This window comes from Ostrinia nubilalis, chromosome 23 (assembly GCF_963855985.1).
Source record: "Ostrinia nubilalis chromosome 23, ilOstNubi1.1, whole genome shotgun sequence".
Taxonomy (NCBI): domain Eukaryota; kingdom Metazoa; phylum Arthropoda; class Insecta; order Lepidoptera; family Crambidae; genus Ostrinia; species Ostrinia nubilalis.
Genome location: NC_087110.1, coordinates 6338938 through 6363143, shown reverse-complemented (window position 1 = coordinate 6363143; position 24206 = coordinate 6338938). Strand labels below are relative to the sequence as shown.

The window sequence follows — 24206 nt, the reverse complement described above, 5'->3', positions numbered from 1 at the left end:
CCAACAGAGTATAGCATGGTGTATAGACAAGATAGAATCATTTCTGAAAAACTTGACGCTACAGCAGGCATACCTCTATGGTTTGAAAACTTTGTATTTAAAATTGTAAGTGCATTTACGTAAATGTATTTGATATAAAAATGCATTTCAAAACTTTGAAGGCAAAATCAATAAGAAATGCATACAATATATTAATCATTTACATAGCTTTTCCATACCCGGGTATAATGGGTATAGATTATAATAAATCTACAAAATAGGATAAATATGTTTAAATAAATTACTAATATAAATACACACGATTTCATGAATTAATTGACTCACCAGACATGAGTCCATTTTCCCAGATATTTGAAGAAGACTTGTGTCCTGCAAAAGGACATGACGGTCTAGTAACGATAGCTTACATAAAAGTACCACACAAAGCACAACACCACAATACCACACACTTAGCTGACCCAATCCCAGTGCAAGTAAAGGATGTCGTACAAAAGTAATAAAAAATAGCATTTTCCAATCACCGCCAAGATACATGTAACCATGTAAGTTTGACATAATGTATTGACAGTTTTTGTATTTAAGGCGATTAGTGTCCTCAATCCGCGCCAAATGGGCATTTTGTAAAGCCTACTCCTCTTTTACTGCTGGACAGAAATAGTTGAAAAAAATATATGTTATACAACAGTTCAAGGACTACATTTGTGACGTTTGAATTTTCGCTACGTCTCTTTGTTTTGGATTAAAAAAATAAATACGGGACATCGATTTTTTACTTAAATTCCCTACTCCTCCAAAACGGCTATGTTAATTTAAAAGATTTTTGCACGAATAGATTGGGAATTCTTTAATCTTTAAATGACACGTTGCGTTTTTCAATCGAACATTACTTTCATTCATAAATTTTACTTTTGATAAATTCCGAACGTTTTGCTGTTGAGGGGGCCTTCGCGGGGTGCGGGCGGCAGTCGGCCGCTGGCCTTCAGACGGGGAGGTTGTGTCACTCGCTACAAACTGACATTAGCGATCAAAATGAATTTTTTCTTTGGCTAAGTTGCACCACCTGACGTGACCTAACTTTGACCGTAGCTTTGGCGATAACCGGTGTTTTTTGTATGGAGTTAGACAGACTTTTGACGCTTGTCAAAGTTGAAGTAAGATGGTGCAACCCAGCTTTTGTTCGACAATAGATTTTATGTCAGAATTGTTCATAGAGTACGTGCAGTCAGACAATACAATTGAATTATGACGCGCTCAGACGCTATTTTCTACCTGAATAGAATCTATTAGTGTAAAAAAACTATAATTGACTCCAAAACAACTGCACTAGATAAATACAAGTAGAAAAATTATTACGTTATTTATTTACTAGGCCTTTGCAATCAGTATCCAAATTAGGAGCTAGTCAGAATCTGTAACTTAATCGATTTACGTGAAGAAAACAATTTATATTTTTCATACTTATTAGAATTAGATTTTAAATTATGTTTCTTCGCGAAAATACCACAATTAAAAATAACACCTGTAACGCCCCTGGGTCTGCGGGTGTCTATGGGTGACGGTAATCATTTACCAACAGGTGATCCGTTTGCTCGTTTGCCTCCTGTCACATTAAAAAAAATTAAGATAAAGTGGTATTGAATTGTTCTATAGAGCTTATTAAAAATTTGGATACTGATTACAAAATTAGCCATTTTCGGAGTCGGTGTCGGTGTCCTACCTTTTGGTGATTCGTTTTGGAGTTGGTTTTAATTTTTAGTGAAATTAATCTATTTCATGCCTTTAGTAGACTATAGGTACCCAGTAGACCTTGTTGTTGCCACTGAAGGTGCATAGGTACTCAGTACATTGATACCATATTTTTCATGTTAAGTGCAAATAAACTTCCCTAAATTACCAAACCATGAAACGTAGGACCTATATATATAAAGTTTCGCAGATAAAAACTGAAATCCTCTTATAAGGTGATGAATTTTAGGAGCATGTCATGAAACCAAAATTATTAGCATACAAAAGCTTGTTTTAAAAAAAAACTTTTTATTTATGATTGGGAATTTACTGCGGCGTAGTAGCAGAGATTTTCCCTTTGTAGATCGTAATAATTTCGAAGAATAGGGATGTTTCGTGGATAAAGCAAGAAAGTAGCAAGAGTTTGAATAAGACCGTCGGTGAACTTACCAAAAAAAAACTCTAAATGTATTTTTCACTTTTTTAAACTTATGAAAATGTAAAGAGATGAAGCGTACCAAAGTTCAGAAGATGAGGCACATGACGTCAAGGCATGCTTAAAAATGTGGCGATTTGTGTCTTCACGCGGAATTTCATCGCATCATTATCTTCGTAATTACTTGTTTAATTGAAAAATAAAAATATCCTGTGTCCAATATTTTTTGATAATGTAAAATTGACGGACCAAAAGTCTTTTTTAAAGAAACTAGCCTATTCCTATGGCCATATTCCAGCTCCATCATCAGACCCTGCAGTTTCCCTTAGCGAATTGAAGACTCATGATTTTCAAAGTAGCGTACCTACTTACATAACATTAGGTACTTGCTTATACAGGGTGTCCCAAAAACAATGGATAACCCTTTAACCATCGATAGGCCTCGCCATGGTCTCCCTAACGTTCAATTTTGACCCCAGTAAAAATATCACCGTTTTCAAGATTTTTAAGTTTTTGTGCATTTTTAGAAAATTGTAATGAAATTATTTAGGTATAATAATAAATAAATACAAATCAAACGAGCCTAAACTCGATGGAATCGTTTATTCCCGGAGTTGCTATGGGGCCACTGGCATTCCAGCTCTACCATCAGATCAGCTCCATGTCATCACAATATTGCATTGTCACCCGAATTACATGTACATATATCCGAAATTTGAACTCAATCAATTGATGAAGGATTTCTAATAAAAAGACAAATACATTTTCAGTTTATTCTTCATAAGTGATAGACAAAAGCAGAAACATTTGCTTTTTTAGGCCATAGACAATACTAGGTAGGTACTAATGCGTTCCAATAGGGATGATGACTGGGTAATGAAATCGAAATTCTATTTAGTCCGTCAGACAGATAATTAGAAAATATTAGACTCATATTTTTTAATTTTTTCCATAATCGAATAATTACAGTATTATATTGAGTTGAAATGTCGCGTGACGTCACATTTGAGTAAAAATTCAACTCGATGTAGCACTGTTATTATTTAAGTATGAAAGAAAATAAAAAATATGAGTCTAATATTTTCTAATTATCTGTCTGGCAGACAAATAATTGAAATTTTGTCATCTAGCCTAGTTGTCGTCAGGAAGTTGGTCTAACTAATTCAGCTTGCAAGATTCCACCCGAACAAACATTTATGTAATTACCTACATACATCATAAATTGCAAGCTAAATAAAAGCTTGTAATAAAGTCGGGTTTGTTCAAATTTCGAGAACGACTGAACCGACAAAAGCATTAGAAAATTTACGAAAAATAAAATAAAATGTTATCCCGTACAAAATGTTCATGGATTTTGTTATTTTTATTAAATACCTTTACGCCTGAGTTAAATGACACCGACATCAAGGTTCATCAATTTAAGTTTAAAATAATAGGCAGTAATGTATGAAGAAAGAGCTTCTATTCTGTATCTACCTATGCCCGTGTATTTTTGATTGGTGTCAAATCGGAGTTTTTGGTGCGGGGTACGCGGGTGTTGCTCGCGGCGTGAAGGTCAAACGCCCAAGGTCATTGAGGACTCTAATCGCCTTAAGAATATGTGCATGCGCCAATTAATTATACAGATAAAAAATACAAAAGTATTTGTTTAACTGACATTTAAATATTTTCATTTTCTATGCAAGTATTTACAAGTTTTAGAAGGGCAAGAGACCTTAAGTAAAGTTCAGGGTAAGTGCATTAGAGAAAGCATTGCTTTAAGAATCATCTGTTTACATATACCATGTAAAAACATACTTTCCTTCGATCGCTTACTAACGATTTCGGAATTACTATCATTTTAAATGTATACATACTGGGTAAGGTAAGTTTGAGGCACTGTGCAAGTATAGTCCAAAATATACAAAACAGAAACACGAAACACGTGTACTTAATTGCAGAAGATTTTATTCGTTTCCAACATGACGGTATTTCGGTGTTATGTTCATTTGACTAAATTGCAAATCAAAACTTTACACTTAGGAATAAGTCTGTAGATTTTATAACAAGAAATTGAGCTTTAAAAGTTTAAAATATAGGTCTTTTCCAAATGTAGTTTTAAATTAATAATAATAAATATCCCTGGACATTTTACACTGCGCGCCGCTAGTCCCAAACTAAGCAAAGCTTGTGCAATGGGTACTAGACATCATCATCACCAACGTCTTTGCTCATAAAAAAGATTTTCTGTTTTTATTTTAACTGGTGATGTTCTGTAGTAAGGGGGTGTGTCTCTAAGCGTTAGGTTCGTAATGAAGCCGAATGGCTTGCCGTTTCAAGTTTATACCGTCATGATGGAAACGTGGAATGGGACAGAAGGACAGAGTTCTTAGTTTACCTCTAAGTAGTTGGTGTTGTAACGCCTGCATTGCGGCCGCGCTGTGTTGTTCGAACGCCATCTGGGCAGCCGCCGCCGCTGCCAACTGTTAAAAACCGATGGTATAAGGTCAGTATTAGAGTAGTGATCCGCAAAGTGTATGTGCCTCGGATAAATATTTTTATCATGATAAATAGATTGACCGATAAATAATGATTAGTATTATTTAAAAATGTATTTTTCATTCATGATGTACCGTTGTTTTATTTATACTATAAACACAAAAAGTTCGTGGAACACTATAGTCTGGTCTGCGAGCACGTAGAATTTTGTCCAATGACCCCAAGCTACTGTGCGAGCGCGATAGCAACATAATTACGCGCGAGCGATAAGGATGGGTAGCTTGGGGTCATTGGACAAAATTCTACGTGCTCACAGACCGGGCTTTAGACGCATTTTTTATAGGGCATAATGTTTTTTTTTATCTACAACGAGGAAGCTCTTGGCCTGTATCTCACCTGATTGTAAGTGATGATCAGGCCGAAGGTGGAAGCGAGCTTCACCCGGAATCCTCAACCAGTTATAAAGTTTGTACGAATAGTACAACAAAAAAATGCATATGCTCAGTTTCCTATAGCATTTCCATGATATGTAAGGTTCTGGCGAATGCTTTCTGTTTTCTGCTTACTGTGAGTGAGTAATTTTTTTTCTGGCTGGCTTTGTTTTACACTTTGCTTGATACAATGCTACACTAAAATACTTCGTTGGATTGTGATCTAATTACTCACCTGATGTTGCTTGCTGCTGCTGCCCTGGCTCGTGCTGCTCGAAGACGATCCTTCAACAAACAAAGTCGAGCAGATAACACTACGCCTTTTAAATTTAAACTTGCGATGTTGTTATTATTAATTTTGCACCGAATTTGGTAAAGGGTCAATCAACTAGCTTTGCACGGATTCACTGATGTAGTGTATGATGCATCTAACTAAACTTTCTTCTTAAATCACTCCTATTGATGAAAATTGTAATAACTTATTCCGTAGTTTATTAAAGCTGTTTGTTTCGTTTAAAAGATATAAGCATGCGGACATGTAGAGTGACTTTATTTTATACTATGTTATGGGCCTCTTGTAGCCTACTTGTCACTTTAGTCGGAGATGGTGAACGAGACCCCTAACGAACCCTTTATTGATGGTGATACGTATATCCAAGTGAAAAATAAGAACTAAAGTATAAATTCAATCAACATTAACATTTGGACGAAATAATTTTGAATAAAATATACTGGTTAACATAAAAATCGGCCCACCTACGTTTTACAGGAAAACTCGTTTCTACTAACACAATCATGGTGCCCCAACAATATTGGTGTTATTTGAAAGCCCAATAAATATCCTTCAAGAAAAACACATTTAATTTCTTAATAAACGATTAACATAAACGCGATATATGTGACTTGAAAAAAGACCTCACTTTGGGCTCACCTCTGGGATCAATTGGACCAATTTTTATGGTTATAAAACCAAATAATGATCTCACGTGTCCTCTTTAACAGATGGATAGCGATTAATCCCAACTTTTTATAGCCATAAAAGTTGGCTCAAGCGTAACTACCTATTTTTTGAAGAAGTGACTCTGGATTCTTCTACGGACACATTTTTGGGGTAAAAACCTTTCCTTTAATGAAATGAAGTTAAGAACTAGGCTTTTAAATGGTGCCAATATTGGTGGGAAGTGGGGATGCATACGTTTAAAAGTTCTTGTCGCGGGAGGGTCGATTTTTGTATTGACTGACTAAAACAATAATGTGTGAACAAAGAACAAATAGGAAATAAAAGTGGATACATGTTGCGTTACCTTTACCTTTCTTCGCGGGCACGTCGCTCGCCTCGCGCCGGTCCGAGTGGTGGCTGCGCGTCGACTCCGACGAGCTCAGCGATCTGGAGAAATGGCAATAAAAATTATTTATTATTTATTTCTTCAGAAACTCAACAGCTGTTTTACAATATTCATGTTCGTTTGATGAGCATTAAATCTAAGCCAATTAAAAAATATTCCGTAAGCTAACTAGCTTGCAGCTTCTGTATAGCTCATTAATGCGAGTTTTAGACTCGCGCTAACCGCTCGCTGATAGTCGGCGCTGACAGATCAATATGTATGTATGTAATTGAAGGGAACGTTCCTGAGTGCCGCTGATCGCTCGGCGCCGACGCTTCATACATTTCGGCTGTCAGCGCTGACGGTCAGCGTGCGTCAGCGTGACTCTAAAACCAGCCTAACAATACGTTGAAATACTGGGAAACTAACGGGATTATTCCCACCACTGCAATAACAGAATCTACAACTTGACCGGCAATAAAAATAATTAACCAATGACCTAAGTGACTAGACAAACGTATCATAAAATCATGTAGTCAAAGGACATTGTCAGAAACCGCCTAAAAAACCGCCCAAAAACATTAACCCATCATAATTATTTTCTATTTTTTTTAATACATTAAGCACCCTTTCGTTCTAATGGACACTTAAGCATTGAAAAATTAAATAAATAAGTCTTTTAACGTTTATTCTATAATACTATTACAACTTCCGGACGTTTTGGTGCGTGGCATGGTCTAAAACCTATCAAGTTCCATAATTTTTGCCGATAAACTCTGTACGAGGCATTACCGTACTTTATTGCTGGGAGTCCATGTATAGTGATGTTCCTGCGGCCATCATAGACAATAAAATATCGATTTTGAAAATAAAATAAATCGATTAAACTGCTTTGAAGACTAGATTTGCGTTAAAAGCTAAAAAGATATTGACACTATTTCAAGAAGCTATCTAAAGTGTCCAACTGGTCGAAGGTCGTAAATAAAATAAAAATAATTAGGACCATAAACTGATATTCATGGTATCATAACTGTAAAAGTGTCAGAATCCGATGTTGAATCCAATGCCAGTTGAAGTGTGAGAAACATAATATCAACCTAGTTATAGTTGCCAGTCTCTCATAATCTATGCCAATGAGGGTTTTCGCGATTGAAAAATCCGCCAGATGGCAATACGTAGACGTGAGGTCCAAATGCTGCATGATTGGTTATTTTTGACATGACATTGACAGATATCCACCAATCATGCAGCATCTGGACCTCGCGTCTACGTATTGCCATCTCGCGGATTTTTCAATCGCGAAAACCCTCATTCATAGCACATTAATAATTAATAGACCAAATGAACTTTTATAGATTGTGAAAGAGAAGATAAAGATTTTATTATTTTATTAAAATCTTGCCACGAAGTAGTTTTTCAGTAGAAACCAGGATTGGATAATCGCTACAGGCAAGTATCAGAACATTTTATAAATATTTTTAATCGATTATATCCTTGTGAATCGTTTTAATAAATTGTCATTTTACTTTTTCAATTAAAACTTTTTCAATCCCTAGTCTTGTCAAACTGTCATAATGTCAACAAATTATAAATGTCACGTCAGTTGACTCAATTTCAGTCTTCTGTGCGTTTATTGTATTTTTATTTCAATGAAATAGTGCTAAAGGGTTAGTACTAAAAGTGAAAGCCTTTTTTCAGAAAGAAAACCAATGTGGTGCCCTTATTATTCATACTGTTTGAAAGTTACAAGTCAGTGATACAGAGTTGCCGACATTATAACTCCGTAGTGATACCATACCAAAGAAGAAGTTTTCCTAAACACACACACTTGTGTTATTTTTATATGTGATCAAATAAAAAGGATTAATTCTACTGCTCAAATGGAATAACTTATCCCAAGAGACCGAATATAAAAAAAAACCTCTCCATAGAAATTATCACCATCACGAAGATGTGAATTTTTTTGAGAATTTGATATTGGTCCTGTAAGAAAAGTAGTTGTATTTCAGTAGTAGAATCAACCCTTCTTGTTTCATCAGCAAGAGTAACTATAAAAACGCCCTGTAGGTAGGTATTATTAAGCTGAAGAGTTTGTTTAGTGTCAAAGACTGTCACACAGTGTAACTTAAATTGGCATATTATGATAATGAACATAAAAACTTAAATAAATATTTATGTTAATATAATTTTTTGTATTTATTTATTTTCCCAAAGCTTCACAGTGACAGCTGAAACAGCAATACTGTTGTAAAACTAAACTTGGAACAAACTGTTACAAATATTTTACAAATTAAAATAAAACCGCATGTTGCTTTACTTTCTCGTATAGGTAATAAATGTAATTAATGGCTAGATTATTAATGTTACTTTGTTACCCTCAATAGTGAGGAGATCTTATAAAATGGTAACCCTGATTTTCATTGTCATTCAAGTGCTCTTTCTTCGCATAGGCTTCTGTGATTTGGCCAAGGGCCACACACATTGCGATAACATTATGCGACATTGATTTGACAGCAGCGGAGTGAAGTCTTGCGACTATGCAAAATGATACCCTGTAATCGTATCGCATATAGACATAGACGGGGCGGGGCACATAGCTCGTAGAGCTGATGGCCGCTGGGGCAGGAAAGTTCTTGAGTGGCGACCACGAGCCGAAAGACGTAGCGTGGGCAGGCCTCCCACTAGGTGGACCGACGATCTGGTGAAGGTCGCGGGAGGTGCCTGTATGCGAGCGGTGCAGGATCGGTCTTCGTGGAAATCCTTGGGGGAGGCCTTTGTCCAGCAGTGGACGTCTTTTCGGCTGAAACGAACGAACGAACGATACGTATTACCACTATTTACCAGACATTACTATTTATTGCATACTCGCCGGATTACACGTAGGAGCACGCGCGTTACAGCTTCGGCCTTGCATTATTATAAGATCTTGTTCCGCCCTTTTACGAACTTCCTCCGTGAGGATATCCCCGCCGAATTCTATGATGAACCTCTCAAAAGTCATATTCTGCAATGTCAACCCACCACAAGGTGGACCGACGACCTGATAAAGGTAGCGGGAAGGCGCTGGATGCAGGCCGCTACCAACCGTGCGATGTGGAAGTCATTGGGGGAGGCCTATGTTCAGTAGTGGACGTCCTGTGGCTGAAATGATGATGATGATGATGAAATGAATGAAAATTACAAATCTTCGAACGTGTATAATACCGTGCCAAAGTAATCATATAATTTTGGCACCTTAATAACTATTGCCGTTTTTGTTGTAAAGATCATGCAGCGCTACTTGCGGATATTATTGGAAAGAAAACTATGTGGGCTCTAGATCTGAAGCCGCTTTAACGAACACGAAGTGCTCATACAATGCGGCGTATTTTCTTCCAGTCTTTAGTCAGGACTTTAGTCGAATTAAAACCCCGGTTGAACGTGATATAGCCGCACTAGAATACGATGCTTTTTTGCATAATCGCAAGACTTCGTTCCAGTGTCGACCGAATGTTATCACGATGTATGTGGCCCAGGGGTTACCGTAGCCGCTAAGGTTTGAAACTTCTTGCTTAAAATATTGTAGTCTTTGGCATAGACTACGACGGTAGTCATGGAGATAGGAGTTTGTTATCTCGTGTCAGATGTAAATGGTGAAAAGAAAACTCATGATTCGTGTTATTTTTATGCAATATGTAGGTATTTTATAAAAGTGGAACCCCGAGTGATCTCCAAAACCCATTCTATTATTATATACGATTCGGCTTCGATATCTATAATACAATAGGAGTTTATTTCATGTGTCAGATGACAAGGGTGGAAACAACCTACGATTCATGTTGTTTATTTACGTGCAATATGTGGGCATATTATAAAAGTGGAATGCCGAGTTGTATTTCTAAAACTTATTCTATTATTTTATACTATTTGGCTGCGACTCGGCGTGACGACAATACAAAACATTTTTCGCGAATCGGTGTTCATACATTCACACAATACATTAGACGCCATGTTGTCATAAACGACATATTATAAAATCGCTGTGATTTAATATTCTTAATCATTAATTTTATGGCAAGTGTCCATCAGGAATCATTGTTCTTACACACAGAATCGTATTATTTCGCTTTCGGGTAGTAATATGTCAAAATTGTTGGTTCTTAGGCGAACAATGTATGGAGAACGAACATTGTCCTTTACATTCTTTCGGTCTCATTAATGTACAGAATAATTTCTTTGCAAAAAAATTTTACTCGATATCGTCATCATCATCAACAGCCGTTTACAGTCCACTGCTGGACTATGAGCCTCCTCCACTATAGTGGAGGGTTTTGCCATAATCTCCACGCTTGGCAGGCGGGTTGGAGATCGCAGTTTAAAAGATTGATGTTTTTCAGAGAGCGCTGCTGCCCATTCTCTGTTTGATGTGTAGTCCCTAAGTCGCCTCTTACGACACCCGCGGGAACTACTCTTCCCGTATTCCCGGGTTGGTGACAAATGTATTCTACTCTGCCGTCACCACAATAAACCAATCGTCAACAATATGGTTAAAAGCTTAGTTTGCCTCGAGTCGAGCACCGCTTCGTTTACAAAGTAGAGAAATCCATTGCAAGCGAATTTTACTCTTATTTATTACTTCAAATACATTAAACCTATTCAGTGACTGCTTGCATGTGAATTCCTTGAAGATTAACCATGCCGGCGTGGCCGCCGCGCTAATTTGTAATGTCTCCAACTCATTTATCTCCAGTCGCGCTCGACTTGCGCTCCATTTTCATTCCAGCTGATGTGCAATACGGTATCACGGTACAGTTCACGCGCTAACAAACACGAAACAACAGACATTATACACTTTCCATTAAAAGTCCGAACACCTTAATTTTGAAACTAAAATTACTAAAACACAGCAAATGTTCATGAAGCGTTTGACTTGCGTTTGAGACAAAGTAGCTTTCTGTCAGCTTTTACGAAAAGGCGCAGTTGCTCTCTGCTTACGTTTCAACTTCGTTTTAACTAGCTGTAAATCGATACCGCAATACGGATTTGTCAATACAGCTGAAGTTCGTTTGTCGTCCGGGCACGTTGAAGATGTACGCGACTCGACGAACGCGTATCGCGGTGTCGTTTTGACAGCTAGTTGAAACGAAGCATAGACGTAAACGTAAAGCTAAATATCTCATGTGACAATGAAAATAGTGAAGGTAGGAAGATACGTCCATTACCGTGATACCGAATTTGCACTTCAGCTGGAATGAAAAACGGAGCGCAACTGGAGAAGAAGCGCGTATGTATTGAAGACGTTAAAAATTAGCGTAATCGGGGCACTGGCCTGATAAAAGTTTTTAAGCTAGGAATATAATAGTGAATTAGTGATGTTACCTGGAGGGCGGCGGCGCGGGCTTGGCGGCGGGCGGCGGCGCCGGCGTGGACGCGCCGCTGCCGGACCGCGGGCTGGCGCGCGACACCGACATCTGCTGGGAGGGGAGAAACGCTTTAATATGCACCTTATTATTAGGTGGATAGAGATTAATTAATATCCTTAGACATTTTACACTGCGCTTCTAGTCCCAAACTAAGCAAAGCTTGTACTATGGATACTAGACAATGGATATAAACATACTTAAATACTTTTTTTTTTGTAAATACATACTTATTATACATAGAAAACACCCAGTCCAATACAAACAAATATGTTCATGCACACAAATGTTTGTACTGTGCGGGAATCGAACCCGCTACCTCCGGAATAGTAGTCCGTTTCGAACCACTACACCAAACGGCCGAGATAGTTGGGTGTAAGGGTTCGGCGCGACACCGACATCTGCTGTGAGAGAGACACTTTAATATGCACCTTATTGTTAGGTGGATAAGGGAGATAGTTGGGTGTAAGGGTTCGGCGCGCGGCACCGACATCTGCTGTGAGAGAGACACTTTAATATGCACCTTATTGTTAGGTGGATAAGGGAGATAGTTGGGTGTAAGGGTTCGGCGCGCGGCACCGACATCTGCTGTGAGAGAGACACTTTAATATGCACCTTATTGTTAGGTGGATAAGGAAGATAATTGGGTGTAAGGGTTCGGCGGGCGACACCGACATCTGCTGTGAGAGAGACACTTTAATATGCACCTTATTGTTAGGTGGGTAAGGGACAAATATTATGTAAGATAAGGTGCGAAATAATTGTCAGGTGAATGAGGGACATTATGATGCGAGCAGATTTAAGCAAAATAATGTTTGGTTATCATTACTTGTTCCAGATCGTCTTCGTCCTTAATTTGATTGTCATTACTATCTTCATAAAGTGACGACTCCCATCGCTATCGAAACAAGCGACCAAGACAAGAGACTAAAACAGTAGTCTGTAAAGGTTCAGCCAAACCAACGCGATCACACGCGATCAGCCGGCGTGCAGCGATGGCGATCAGACTTAAATGCATTGGTCGCCATCGCTGCACGCCGGCTGATCGCGTGTGATCGCGTTGGTTTGGCCGAACCTTAAATAAGACTGATCGCGCCGGCGCACGGTGGTCCCGATTTAATAAAACATGGACATTGATGCTAGAAGCACGAAATTTTTTTTTATGGTTACTGCTATGATAACTAATAAGGCAAAAAAATATTACAATCCTACGACGTCTATTTCGTAGTAAAAAAAATATATAGATATTTTTTGTATGGAAGAAATTACGTTTCTGTAAATTTTTCGAAATTCTTAAACGATGTCAAGATGCCGATCACACATGTTATAAAACAAGTGATTCTGAGTATTTCATGCGAAGATACTTGTCACTTATCTCTGCGTACTTTTGAGTTATCGAGGGTTGAAAAATCGATTTTTTTATATTAAATATTTCCACGAAAAATTGCCAAAATTACAATATGGTGTATAAGGGACACCTTTGATGACACATAACAACGACTCGCACTCGCGCGCGCTCGTATGCATCAGCTTTTAGTAAAATAAAATAAAAAATTAAGGGAAATACTTACTACAACGTTGTATGTATAGGTCCGCTGGCCGTCAAAAAGTAGCTTATACGAGAGGTTGCCCAATTTACAATATGTCTATCATTGATAACTCACACAAATATCATCTCCCATCACACAAGTCCATTTCTTATGGCTCCAACATTCCGAGGTGTGCCTGTCAAAATCACCGAGCGACTGCAACTCTTGGGCATTGAAATGTCCAGCAAGCTGAACTTTGGCGAGTACATCGAATCCATAGCGAAAACTGCTGCCAAAAAGCTTGGTATCCTCTCGAGGGCAAGGCAGTACTTCTCCAAGAAGCAAAGGCTGCAGCTTTATAAAGCACAGATCCGACCTTGCATGGAATACTGCTGCCACCTCTGGGACGGCTCTGCCAAGAAACATTTGGCTGCTTTGGATTCGGTGGAAAGGCGTGCCAGAAGACTTATCGACAGCCCTACCCTTGTTGAAGCGGCGCTCCAGGAACTTGACCATCGCCGTAAGGTAGCATCCCTATCGGTTTTCTACAGGCTACACTTCGGAGAATGTGCGAAAGAATTACATGAATTAATTCCACCAGCCCCCTTCCATCATCGGGGAACCAGACGCAGGTTAGCGTACCATCCCTATATTGTTGACATTCCACCAGCTCGCACTAAGCGTTTCGATGACTCTTTTATAATGCGAACAGCTAGGGACTGGAATTCGTTGCCTGCTGCTGTCTTTCCCGAAAACTATAATCCGGGCCTTTTCAAGGCGAGAGTGAATAGGCACTTACAGGGCAGATATGTACCATCCTAGACCGCATCCCACTTAACATCAGGTGCGATTGTGGTCAAATACCTGCCTTGTTATGCATAAAAAAAAAAAAAATCTCTCTCTGAAGGATAACAAGTTTTTTTTGTTTCCAGAAGCTTTTGATAGGATGGAAGCCCATAAATACTCTCTGAAGCGAGAATGAATCTCAAATTGCGATATTGCCATTTTGACAAATTACATGATGTAACTAGCGCTAACGTTTATCTTCAGGTAGACACAGTTTTAAGTTAAAAGATTGTCTACTATTTCACACTGTTTTTCGTTTTGGAACAGTTCTTTGATTATAGGTAGTCGCTAATTTCGTTTTGTTAGACTCTTTCAGTTTAGCACATAAAGCGTAAACTAATTCCTCCTCAGAATGATCTAAAAGTGTTAGAGAGCGCCTCTTCTTCTGCATAAATCTTCAAAAGGTTTTTTATTTATACCAGAAGTCGATGGTTGCACATCTACTTCCGCAGTCTCATCAACTGGAGCGTCATCCTCGGTGTTAACGTTGTCTATGCGTTGTGTTAACTCGGTAAAAAACATTTTTTAAATCTATATTTTTACATTTCAGCCAGACCATTTCAGACTTAAATGACGAACGTATTGGCATTGAATTGTTTTCCGAAGATTTGAGCAATTATCAAATCATTTAGTCGTAATTTTACAAGAAATATATCAAAGAAGATATGGTCTGCTTCCAGCAGTAGGGCATGGATACCGGTATACCGGTATACCGAAATACCGGTATACCGGTCAAACTCGTATCTCACAGGCAGAAAGCAAAAAGTTTGTATTAATGGAACTGAGTCTTCTGGAGCACCTCTTACCATGGGTGTGCCGCAGGGATCGATATTGGGACCTTTGCTATTTCTTATTTATATTAATGACCTTCCCTACTTTGTAAAAGATCTATGTGATATTGTGTTATTTGCTGATGACACATCTCTCATTTTCAAAGTTGATAGAGGTAAAGTAAACCTTGATGATATAAATGACACACTCTCACAGGTTTTGCATTGGTTTACTGTTAACAACTTATTGTTAAATGCAAACAAAACTAAGTGCATTAAATTTACCTTACCTAATGTGAGGCAGGTTCCCACACAATTGATGGTGAAGAATGAACCATTAAATAGCATAAGTTCCACAACATTCTTGGGAATCACTTTAGACTCTAAACTTCAGTGGGGTCCTCATGTTGAAACCTTGTCAGCAAGGCTCAGTTCAGCTGCTTTTGCAGTGAGAAAGATAAGGCAATTAACTGACATTGAAACGGCAAGGCTAGTTTATTTTAGCTATTTTCATAGTATAATGTCATACGGCATATTGTTGTGGGGCTCAGCTGCGGACATTGAAACTGTGTTCGTTCTGCAGAAGAGAGCAGTGCGGGCCATTTATAACCTTGGACCCCGATTTTCCTTGAGAGAATTCTTTAAGGAGATTAATATACTGACAGTAGCTTCACAGTTCATTTATGAAAACCTTTTATATGTTCGCAAAAATATAGAGCAATTTACTAGAAAGAGTGATTTACACAAGTTCAATACAAGAAACAAAAATAAACTTGCCGTTCCAAATTTCAGACTGCACAAGATTGGTAATTCATTTATGGGGAAATGTATTAAACTTTTCAATAAATTACCACAAACTGTTGTAGAATTGCCCATTCATAAATTTAAAGCACATATCAAAAGCACCTTAATGAAAAAGGGCTACTATAAAGTTGATGATTATATAAAGGATAAAAATGTTTGGAATGTTTAACTGCCTAGCTCGCATTAATACTTATGACTATAATTTGTATATTTTAAAGACTGTAAAACCTTGAAAAGGAGGCTGACAATAGTGACTGAGTTTCTTGCGCTGCTTCTTCTCAGCACTGGCCCATTTATTGTCCCGAAGCAGTGGTAGGGTTAATATTGGGACGTGTAAAAGCGCTTTTTTAAAGCCTATTTGCAAAAATAAACGAATTTTATGAATTTTAATTTTATGAATTTTAAAATTTTCGGTATTTTGATACCGGTATTTAAGGGGAAAATACCGGTATTTCGGTTTTTCGAAAAAAGTGAAATAATTTTGCAATATCGGCAGTTTTTCAACTAATGGAAAGTCATTGATAGGTTTTACACCATCTCTTTTTATTTTTATACTTATTTTTAATATTGATTCAGATGATAATAATTCGAATCATCATATCGATTCCAATAATCGATTGAGTCAAGTCAGTTCTGCTGATATCATTGAAGCGAGCACGAGCATCTTAATAAGCACGAAAATATACGTATTAATTAATGACCCTCTCTACGTCCAATGGCTCGTCACCACACGGCTCCCAAATCTTGAAAAGGGCCGTCTTAACCAGCGTATCCCTGTCAAGCCACACGAGTTGGATTTGCCTATCCTTGTTCCCAGCCGATCCTTAACTACGGTTGCTGAAACTCTTCCTAGCACTCTCTTGAACGACTTTTTGTTATCTACTATGGCTGCTCCTCTTCCTTGCACCCTACTGCACGACTGCGTTGCCTAGCCGTATACCTGGTCCAAGGTTCGACGCCACGAAATCAACTTTGTACGAGTGAAAATAGTTTGAATACTATTTCCCGTGCTTGCAATATTTTTCTTTACTGCTTCGCCCCTATTAGACGTAGCGTGATCGTATAATATCCTATAGCCTTCCTCAATTTACGAGCTATCCCACACAAAAATAATTATTTAAATCAAACTAGTAGTTCCTGAGATTAGTGCATTCAAACAAACAAACTCTTCAGCGTTTTAATATGAAACTGTTGTTGTTGATTATTGGAGTCGAACCTTGGACCAGGCATAAGAATAGGCAACGCAGTCGTACAGGAGGGTGCAAGGAAGAGGGGCAGCCACAGTAGATAACACGAAAGTTGTTCAAGAGAGAGCAAGGAAGAGGCGCAGCAACCGTAGTAAAGGAACGGCTGGGATGAATAAGGATAGGCGAATCCAACCCGCGAGGCTTGACAGGAATACGCTGGTTAAGGTGGCCCTTTTCAAGGCTTGGGAGCCAGCGGGTGACGAGCCATTGAACTTAGAGAGGGTCATTAATTATACGCATATTTTTTACTTTGTCGAAGATAAGCACGAAAACATTTTGTCTAAAATATATGAATTTCGTCTTATTCAATGCAGGATTAAATGCCCTTCACCGGCCATGAAGATCAATTTTCTATACTGCAAGTCCTTTATTTATACGGTATAACCATAAAACCGGAAAAATGCGCCTTTCGGGGGGCCCCACCACACCTCCGTCGAAGTCGAAAACTTAGGATAGTCTTAATGAGCAACAAATGAAGCTATTAAAACAAAACCTTTAGGAATTATTTCCGATTTGATTAATTTTCACGTCTTATTCTACTGGCCTATTAATAACTTTTCGCAAACGAGACTTACTAATCGTTCTTGGAAACATTTAAACAGTAAATAGCAGTATCTCAAGAAATACCGAAAAAATACCAAAATTTCGGTATATCAATACCGGTATAAAACTTATTCCGGTATTCCATGCCCTATCCAGCAGAGCCCAAAAGACATTTTTGCACCATAATTCGCATTGGCTAGACTCTGAAATTGTCTGGCCGAATTGTAAAAATATAGATTTAAACAATGTTTTTTACCGAGTTAACACAACGCATAGACAACGTTAATACTGAGGAAGACGCTCCAGTTGATGAGACTGCGGAAGTAGATGTGCAACCATCGACTTTTAGTATAAATAAAAAACCTTTTGAAGATTTATGCAAAATTCTTCTTCTACAGAAGAAGAGGCGCTCTCTAACACTTTTAGATCATTCTGAGGAGGAATTAGTTTACGCTTTATGTGCTAAACTGAAAGAGTCTAACAAAACGAAATTAGCGACTACCTATAATGAAAGAACTGTTCCAAAACGAAGAACAGTGTAATAGTAGACAATCTTTGAACTTAAAACTGTGTCTACCTGAAGATAAACGTTAGCGCTAGTTACATCATGTAATTTGTCAAAATAGCAATATCGCAATTTGAGATTCATTCTCGCTTCAGAGAGTATTTATGGGCTTCCATCCTATCAAAAGCTTCTGGAAACAAAAAAAACTTGTTATCCTTCAGAGAGAGACGATATTTGTGTGAGTTATCAATGATGGACATGTTGTAAATTGGGCAACCTCTCGTATAAGCTACTTTTTGACGGCCAGCGGACCTATACATACAACGTTGTATTAAGTATTTCCCTTATATTTTTTTTTATTTTAGTAAAAGTTGATGCATACGAGCGCGCGCGAGTGCGAGTCGTTGTTATGTGTCATCAAAAGTGTCCCTTATACACCATATTGTAATTCTGGCAATTTTTCGTGGAAATATTTATTATAAAAAAATCGATTTTTCAACCCTCGATAACTCAAAAGTACGCAGAGATAAGTGACAAGTATCTTCGCATGAAATACTCAGAATCACTTGTTTTATAACATGTGTGATCGGCATCTTGACATCGTTAAAGAATTTCGAAAAATTAGCAGAAACGTAATTTCTTCCATACAAAAAATATGTATATATTTTTTTTTACTACGAAATAGACGTCGTAGGATTGTAATATTTTTTTGCCTTATTAGTTATCGTAACAGTAACCATCAAAAAAATGTTCGTGCCTCTAGCATCAATGTCCATGTTTTATTAAATCGGGACCACTGTGCGGCGATGGCGATCTGCACGCGTTGCCGCGTTGGTGTGGTTGAAGATTAACGTTACTCGACTTTAGGCAATGTAGGAAGAAATGCTTATACATAGTTCGTGAGTGAGGTTCCTGTCTCGTGTCTCTGTCTTCTGTTTTTGTTTCATTCCTAAAATCAAAGTAATGGGGTCGCATTTTCCTATCTACCATCTTTATAAACATGATAGCTGCTCAACCACGCTCAACTTTGTAATTTTTGGGGTATTTACTATACGAAGAAAACTCAACTAATCTTTTTGACATGCAAATATAGTTCCCAATTCCAAGAAACCAGATTATGTGATATATGTTCTTGAAATTAAAATGGGCATAATTAAGTAATGTAAGCGACCTTCTTCTTCTTTACCTGGCTCATTCCCATTTTATTTGGGGTCGGCCCTCCGCGTCGTCATGCGTCTCTAGGCAGCTCGGTCCTTGCTGTTTGTTGTATGCGATCGACAAAGTCGTCGTTTTAGCCGAAAGACGTCCACTGCTGGACAAAGGCCTCCCCCAAGGATTTCCACAAAGACCGGTCCTGCGCCGCTTGCATCCAGGTACTTCCCGCGACCTTCACCAGATCGTCGGTCCACCTAGTGGGAGGCCTGCCCACGCTACGTCTTCCAGCTCGTGGTCGCCACTCAAGAACTTTCCTGCCCCAGCCATCAGCTCTTCGAGCTATGTGCCCCGCCCACTGCCACTTGATTTTAGCGATCCTGCGGGCTATGTCAGTCACTCTGGTTCTCCTATATCCTCATTTCTGATTCGATCACGCAGGGAAACTCCGAGCATAGCACGCTCCATCGCTCTTTGGGTGACCTTGAGCCTTCTTATGAGGCCCATAGTAAGCGACCACGTCTCAGAGCCATACACCATCACTGGCAACACACACTGGTCAAACGATCGACAAAGTAAAGATTATATATAGTGAGGCGGGTCGTTACATTCCCTCTAATATGGTCGAGTGAAGCGATGGCTGGTTCACTCGTCATGTCTGTGAACAGGCGCTGCTTTCGGGGACTGGTCAATCCAAGTTATTCAAATTTATGTATGCGAGTCATTTCTACTAGTATCTTAATATGTAAGTCTAGATATTAGCACGTCACTACCTTGTTTAATATACCACGCAATCTTGTATACCCATTCTTATAAGATACACCATACAAGAATGCATGGTAAATTCAGTGAACTGCTCCTGAATCGAATGTACCTACTACTACTATTTCTTTTTATTTATATTAACCGGCAGACAGTGGTGACTGAGTTTGTTGCGGCGCTTCTTCCCAGCACTTGCCAAATGTTGGTCTCGAAGCGCTGGTAGGGTAAAAAGATTATGAGACATGTAGAGGCTCCTTAAGAGCAAAATGACGATTTGTAAGAACTATTTATTAGTCCAAACAAATAAAGAAATTTTGACTTTGACTTTGACTTTATAAACTCACTTGTAGACGGTGCGAGTGCGCCGGCGGCGGCAGCGGCGCGGCGGCGGCAGGCGGCGGCGAAGGCGCGGGCGCGGCGAGGCGGCGCTCGATCTCTTGTTCCTGTTGCAAGGCGCGAACGAAGGCCGTCTTGAGGCGAGCCGTGTGCTCCGCCTGCAACAAGCGCCCTTATTCACTACTGATTAGGGGATATAATCCCATACCTATCATAAGAAGACTAATATGGTTGTAGTCTAAAAATATAACAAAGCAGTCTGCGGTCGCCGAACACATAGAATTTCGACCAATGACCCGGAGCTACCCATCTTTATCGCTCGCGCGTAATAGGGTATTTTACTCCATGTAAGAAAAAATATAAAAATGCATGTCTTTAATAGATTTCATAAAAACTAAACGGGAAACGTTGATATTTTTACATAAAAGTGCAAATAGAATTTTTAAATTCACTTTTAAAAAAGCATCTTTTTAATCTGTTCTTCAAATGTCTAAAACGCCATCCGCCATGACGAATCCGCAGTGACGTCACTCCGTTAGTAAACAAGCAGATTTTGGCTTGATTTATGTGTAAAATATTGAATTTGTTTGTGATAATATCACGTTAATGGACTTTTAAATTTTATTTTATTAAAATGGCGTCATGGAAGACGGTTTTGTGAAAGCAAAAAGTTAAAGTAAAGTTAAAGAAACTAACGGAGTGACGTCACGAGCCGAGTCAGCATGGCGGCTAGCGTTGCCGCGCGAAAAGTCAAAATCATATTTACACTCAAGTTTTTAAGTCAATTATAGACTTTTAAAAATTAAAATTCCACTGGTTCATTATAACCAACCTTAGGATTGATTTACAACATATTTCAAAAAAAAAAAGGTGTAAGACCATATTATATTGCTTTCGCGACTGTGCGACGGGCGGCCGCAGAAATTCTAACTGCTCGGCGACCGGACTTTATCTGTATCGGTCGGTTATACAGGAGAACCAATCATCATCATTTCAGCCATACATAGGACATCCACTGCTTAACATAGGCCTTCCTCAATGATTTCCATAATGACCGGTAGCGGCCTGCATCCAGCATCGCTACGGTCGCCGGTCTACCTCGATGCCTCATTGATAGCACACGCTATCTCAAACGGACTAACCTTCGAACTTTATAGTTAGGATATAAAGTTAAAAATTCATAAAAAATTTGAATTTGATGTTATGTAGGATGATTTGATATGATAATGGTTTTTAATTAGTTTTACTAGAAATCAACGCAAGAAAGATTCAGAACCATAAGAAATATAAACATATGCAAGGACGTTTTGGAAATAATGGCATCTAAGCCATTTGTTAAAAGGTTCGACCATATTATAAATAGTTTCTGCATGCTAGTAGTTTTAATTGAACAACAAAGGCACTTACCACCGACGTCTAATGAACATGAAGAGCAGACATATTAAGAACACAATAAAATGGTAGCAATTTCGTTACACCAGTATCTAAAGTAATTTAAATACCATTGTCTTACTAATATTGAATTAATAAAAAGACAAAGAAATAATGAAAATATTGGCTACTTCATGCAAATGTATTTTAACTATCAAAAAGCCCTATCCATAGACATTTGAGTTTTGTTTTAAATTTATTTTGAGTCATATAATTTAATGGGTTGAGGGCCGGACTCTGCCAAAGTGGAGATATGCGAATGGCCAAAAGCATAGGCGAGAATAGACGTTTTTCAGCTCTAGAGTATATCCACCAAAACTGTACTTATCCGCTTATCCACAGAATCGAGATGTGGACTGGCTAGATTGCGGCAGATAACAATTTCACATTTTTGTTTCGATTGCGCCATCTTCGCTCAGTGGCATCTAATCTGAGTGTTGACAAGATGTATGACAACAAAATTATATTTATTGTTAAGCCGTTTAACGGACGTAGCAAGTTAAAATTCATCAAATCATTGTTTTTGGATCTCAAAGTAATGGTGGCATCTATATTCCCACTCGCCACGTCACACAGTGAAAGAAAACAGTTTTCTAAATTATTTCCGAATTAAAAATAGTCAATTACCAAAAAAATATTTTGTAAAAACTAGACATGCTAGCAAAATGGAGATTTCGTAGCTATCATTTAAATCGCCTTAACTAGCCGCTTTTTCAATAAAAAGGCCATGTCCGAAAAATGGTCTTCATAAAACACTGTGCGTCATTTCCGCTTTGCCTTAGTCCGGCCCTGTCCCTCCCACTGTTCATTCATTACCTTAAGCGCGCGTTTGACGTTGCCCGAGACACACAACTCGCAAAGTCGGCGGGCGGCGGGCGCGCACGTAAAGGTCGCGTCTTGGCGCCGCGCCGGAGGCCGCTCCCAGCGCCACACCGGCGTGAAGTCGCAGCCGCACTGGGCGCATACCGCCGGGACCGAGGAGCGCGGCATGCTAGGGCAACATAAACTCTATTAGCTGTAGCATAAGGATCTTATTCTTTTGCAGGAGGCTTCCTACGAACAACGCCGGCGCGTAGCGCGGAGTAGTGCGGCTTGCTGCGGAGATATTTACTCTTTTAGCACGAATCCAGCGCCACACCAGCGTGTTTACAAGTGATTAAGCACACGAATCGACTCTTGCGCACGATGCTGGTATTGACGAGCGCGACATGTTGAGGGAATATAAACTCTACTAGCATGAACACAAGAATACGACTCGAGCGAACTAAGCCGGTGGCCGCTCCCAGCGCCACACCGGCGTGAAGTCGCAGCCGCATTGGGCGCACACCGCCGGGACCGAGGAGCGCGGCATGCTGCAGGAATATGAACCCTATTTATATGGACACAAGGACCTCAACTCTTGCGCATACCGCCGGCACTGACAAGCGGTGACATGCTAGGGGAATATAAAGTCTATTGACACGAGCATAAGATTAAGACTCCTGGGAACACCGTATGCACTGACGAGCGTGGCATGCTAGAGGAATATAGACTCTATTAGTACGAATCGTGCGCCACTACCCTTGTAGCCAACAATAGAGTGAGGAGTGTAGGCCAAAATCGTCCCTTTGGTAAATTAGAGGTGTTGCCTAATAGGACGACTGCAGGATCAGTGGAGACTAAATGACCTGATGATGATCTGTCATAATATATGTCTGCCTCACCGGTCCTCGTTGGTGATGTAGTCGACGACGTGATCGAGCCCCACGAGGTACACGAAGTCGGTGTTGCTGGGCGACGGGATGAAGTTCATCTCGGGCGGCGGGATGATGATGATGATGATGATGATGTGCCTCACCGGTCCTCGTTGGTGATGTAGTCGACGACGTGCTCGAGCCCCACGAGGTACACGAAGTCGGTGTTGCTGGGCGACGGGATGAAGTTCATCTCGGGCGGCGGGATGATGATGATGATGATGATGATGTGCCTCACCGGTCCTCGTTGGTGATGTAGTCGACGACGTGCTCGAGCCCCACGAGGTACACGAAGTCGGTGTTGCTGGGCGACGGGATGAAGTTCATCTCGGGCGGCGGGATGATGATGATGATGATGATGATGTGCCTCACCGGTCCTCGTTGGTGATGTAGTCGACGACGTGCTCGAGCCCCACGAGGTACACGAAGTCGGTGTTGCTGGGCGACGGGATGAAGTTCATCTCGGGCGGCGGGATGATGATGATGATGATGATGATGTGCCTCACCGGTCCTCGTTGGTGATGTAGTCGACGACGTGCTCGAGCCCCACGAGGTACACGAAGTCGGTGTTGCTGGGCGACGGGATGAAGTTCATCTCGGGCGGCGGGATGATGATGATGATGATGATGATGTGCCTCACCGGTCCTCGTTGGTGATGTAGTCGACGACGTGCTCGAGCCCCACGAGGTACACGAAGTCGGTGTTGCTGGGCGACGGGATGAAGTTCATCTCGGGCGGCGGGATGATGATGATG

At 39.6% G+C, this 24206-nt stretch overlaps 1 protein-coding gene across 3 annotated transcripts in view; it reads right to left on the bottom strand.

Annotated features, from left to right (window-relative positions):
* Nucleotides 1–24206, bottom strand: part of LOC135083358 (transcriptional repressor p66-alpha-like) — a 27989-nt gene extending 3783 nt beyond the window's left edge. Inside the window, exons 1-8 of one of the 3 annotated variants that reach the window (XM_063978094.1) lie at nt 23557–24206; nt 22536–22710; nt 20297–20446; nt 11754–11848; nt 6375–6457; nt 5306–5355; nt 4539–4623; nt 325–369 (exon numbers count right to left, since the gene is read on the bottom strand). In XM_063978094.1, coding sequence (XP_063834164.1) covers nt 325–369; nt 4539–4623; nt 5306–5355; nt 6375–6457; nt 11754–11848; nt 20297–20446; nt 22536–22710; nt 23557–23645 — 772 coding nt within the window. In that variant the 5' untranslated portion in view covers nt 23646–24206. The other 2 variants (XM_063978093.1, XM_063978095.1) reach the window with 2 other exon arrangements.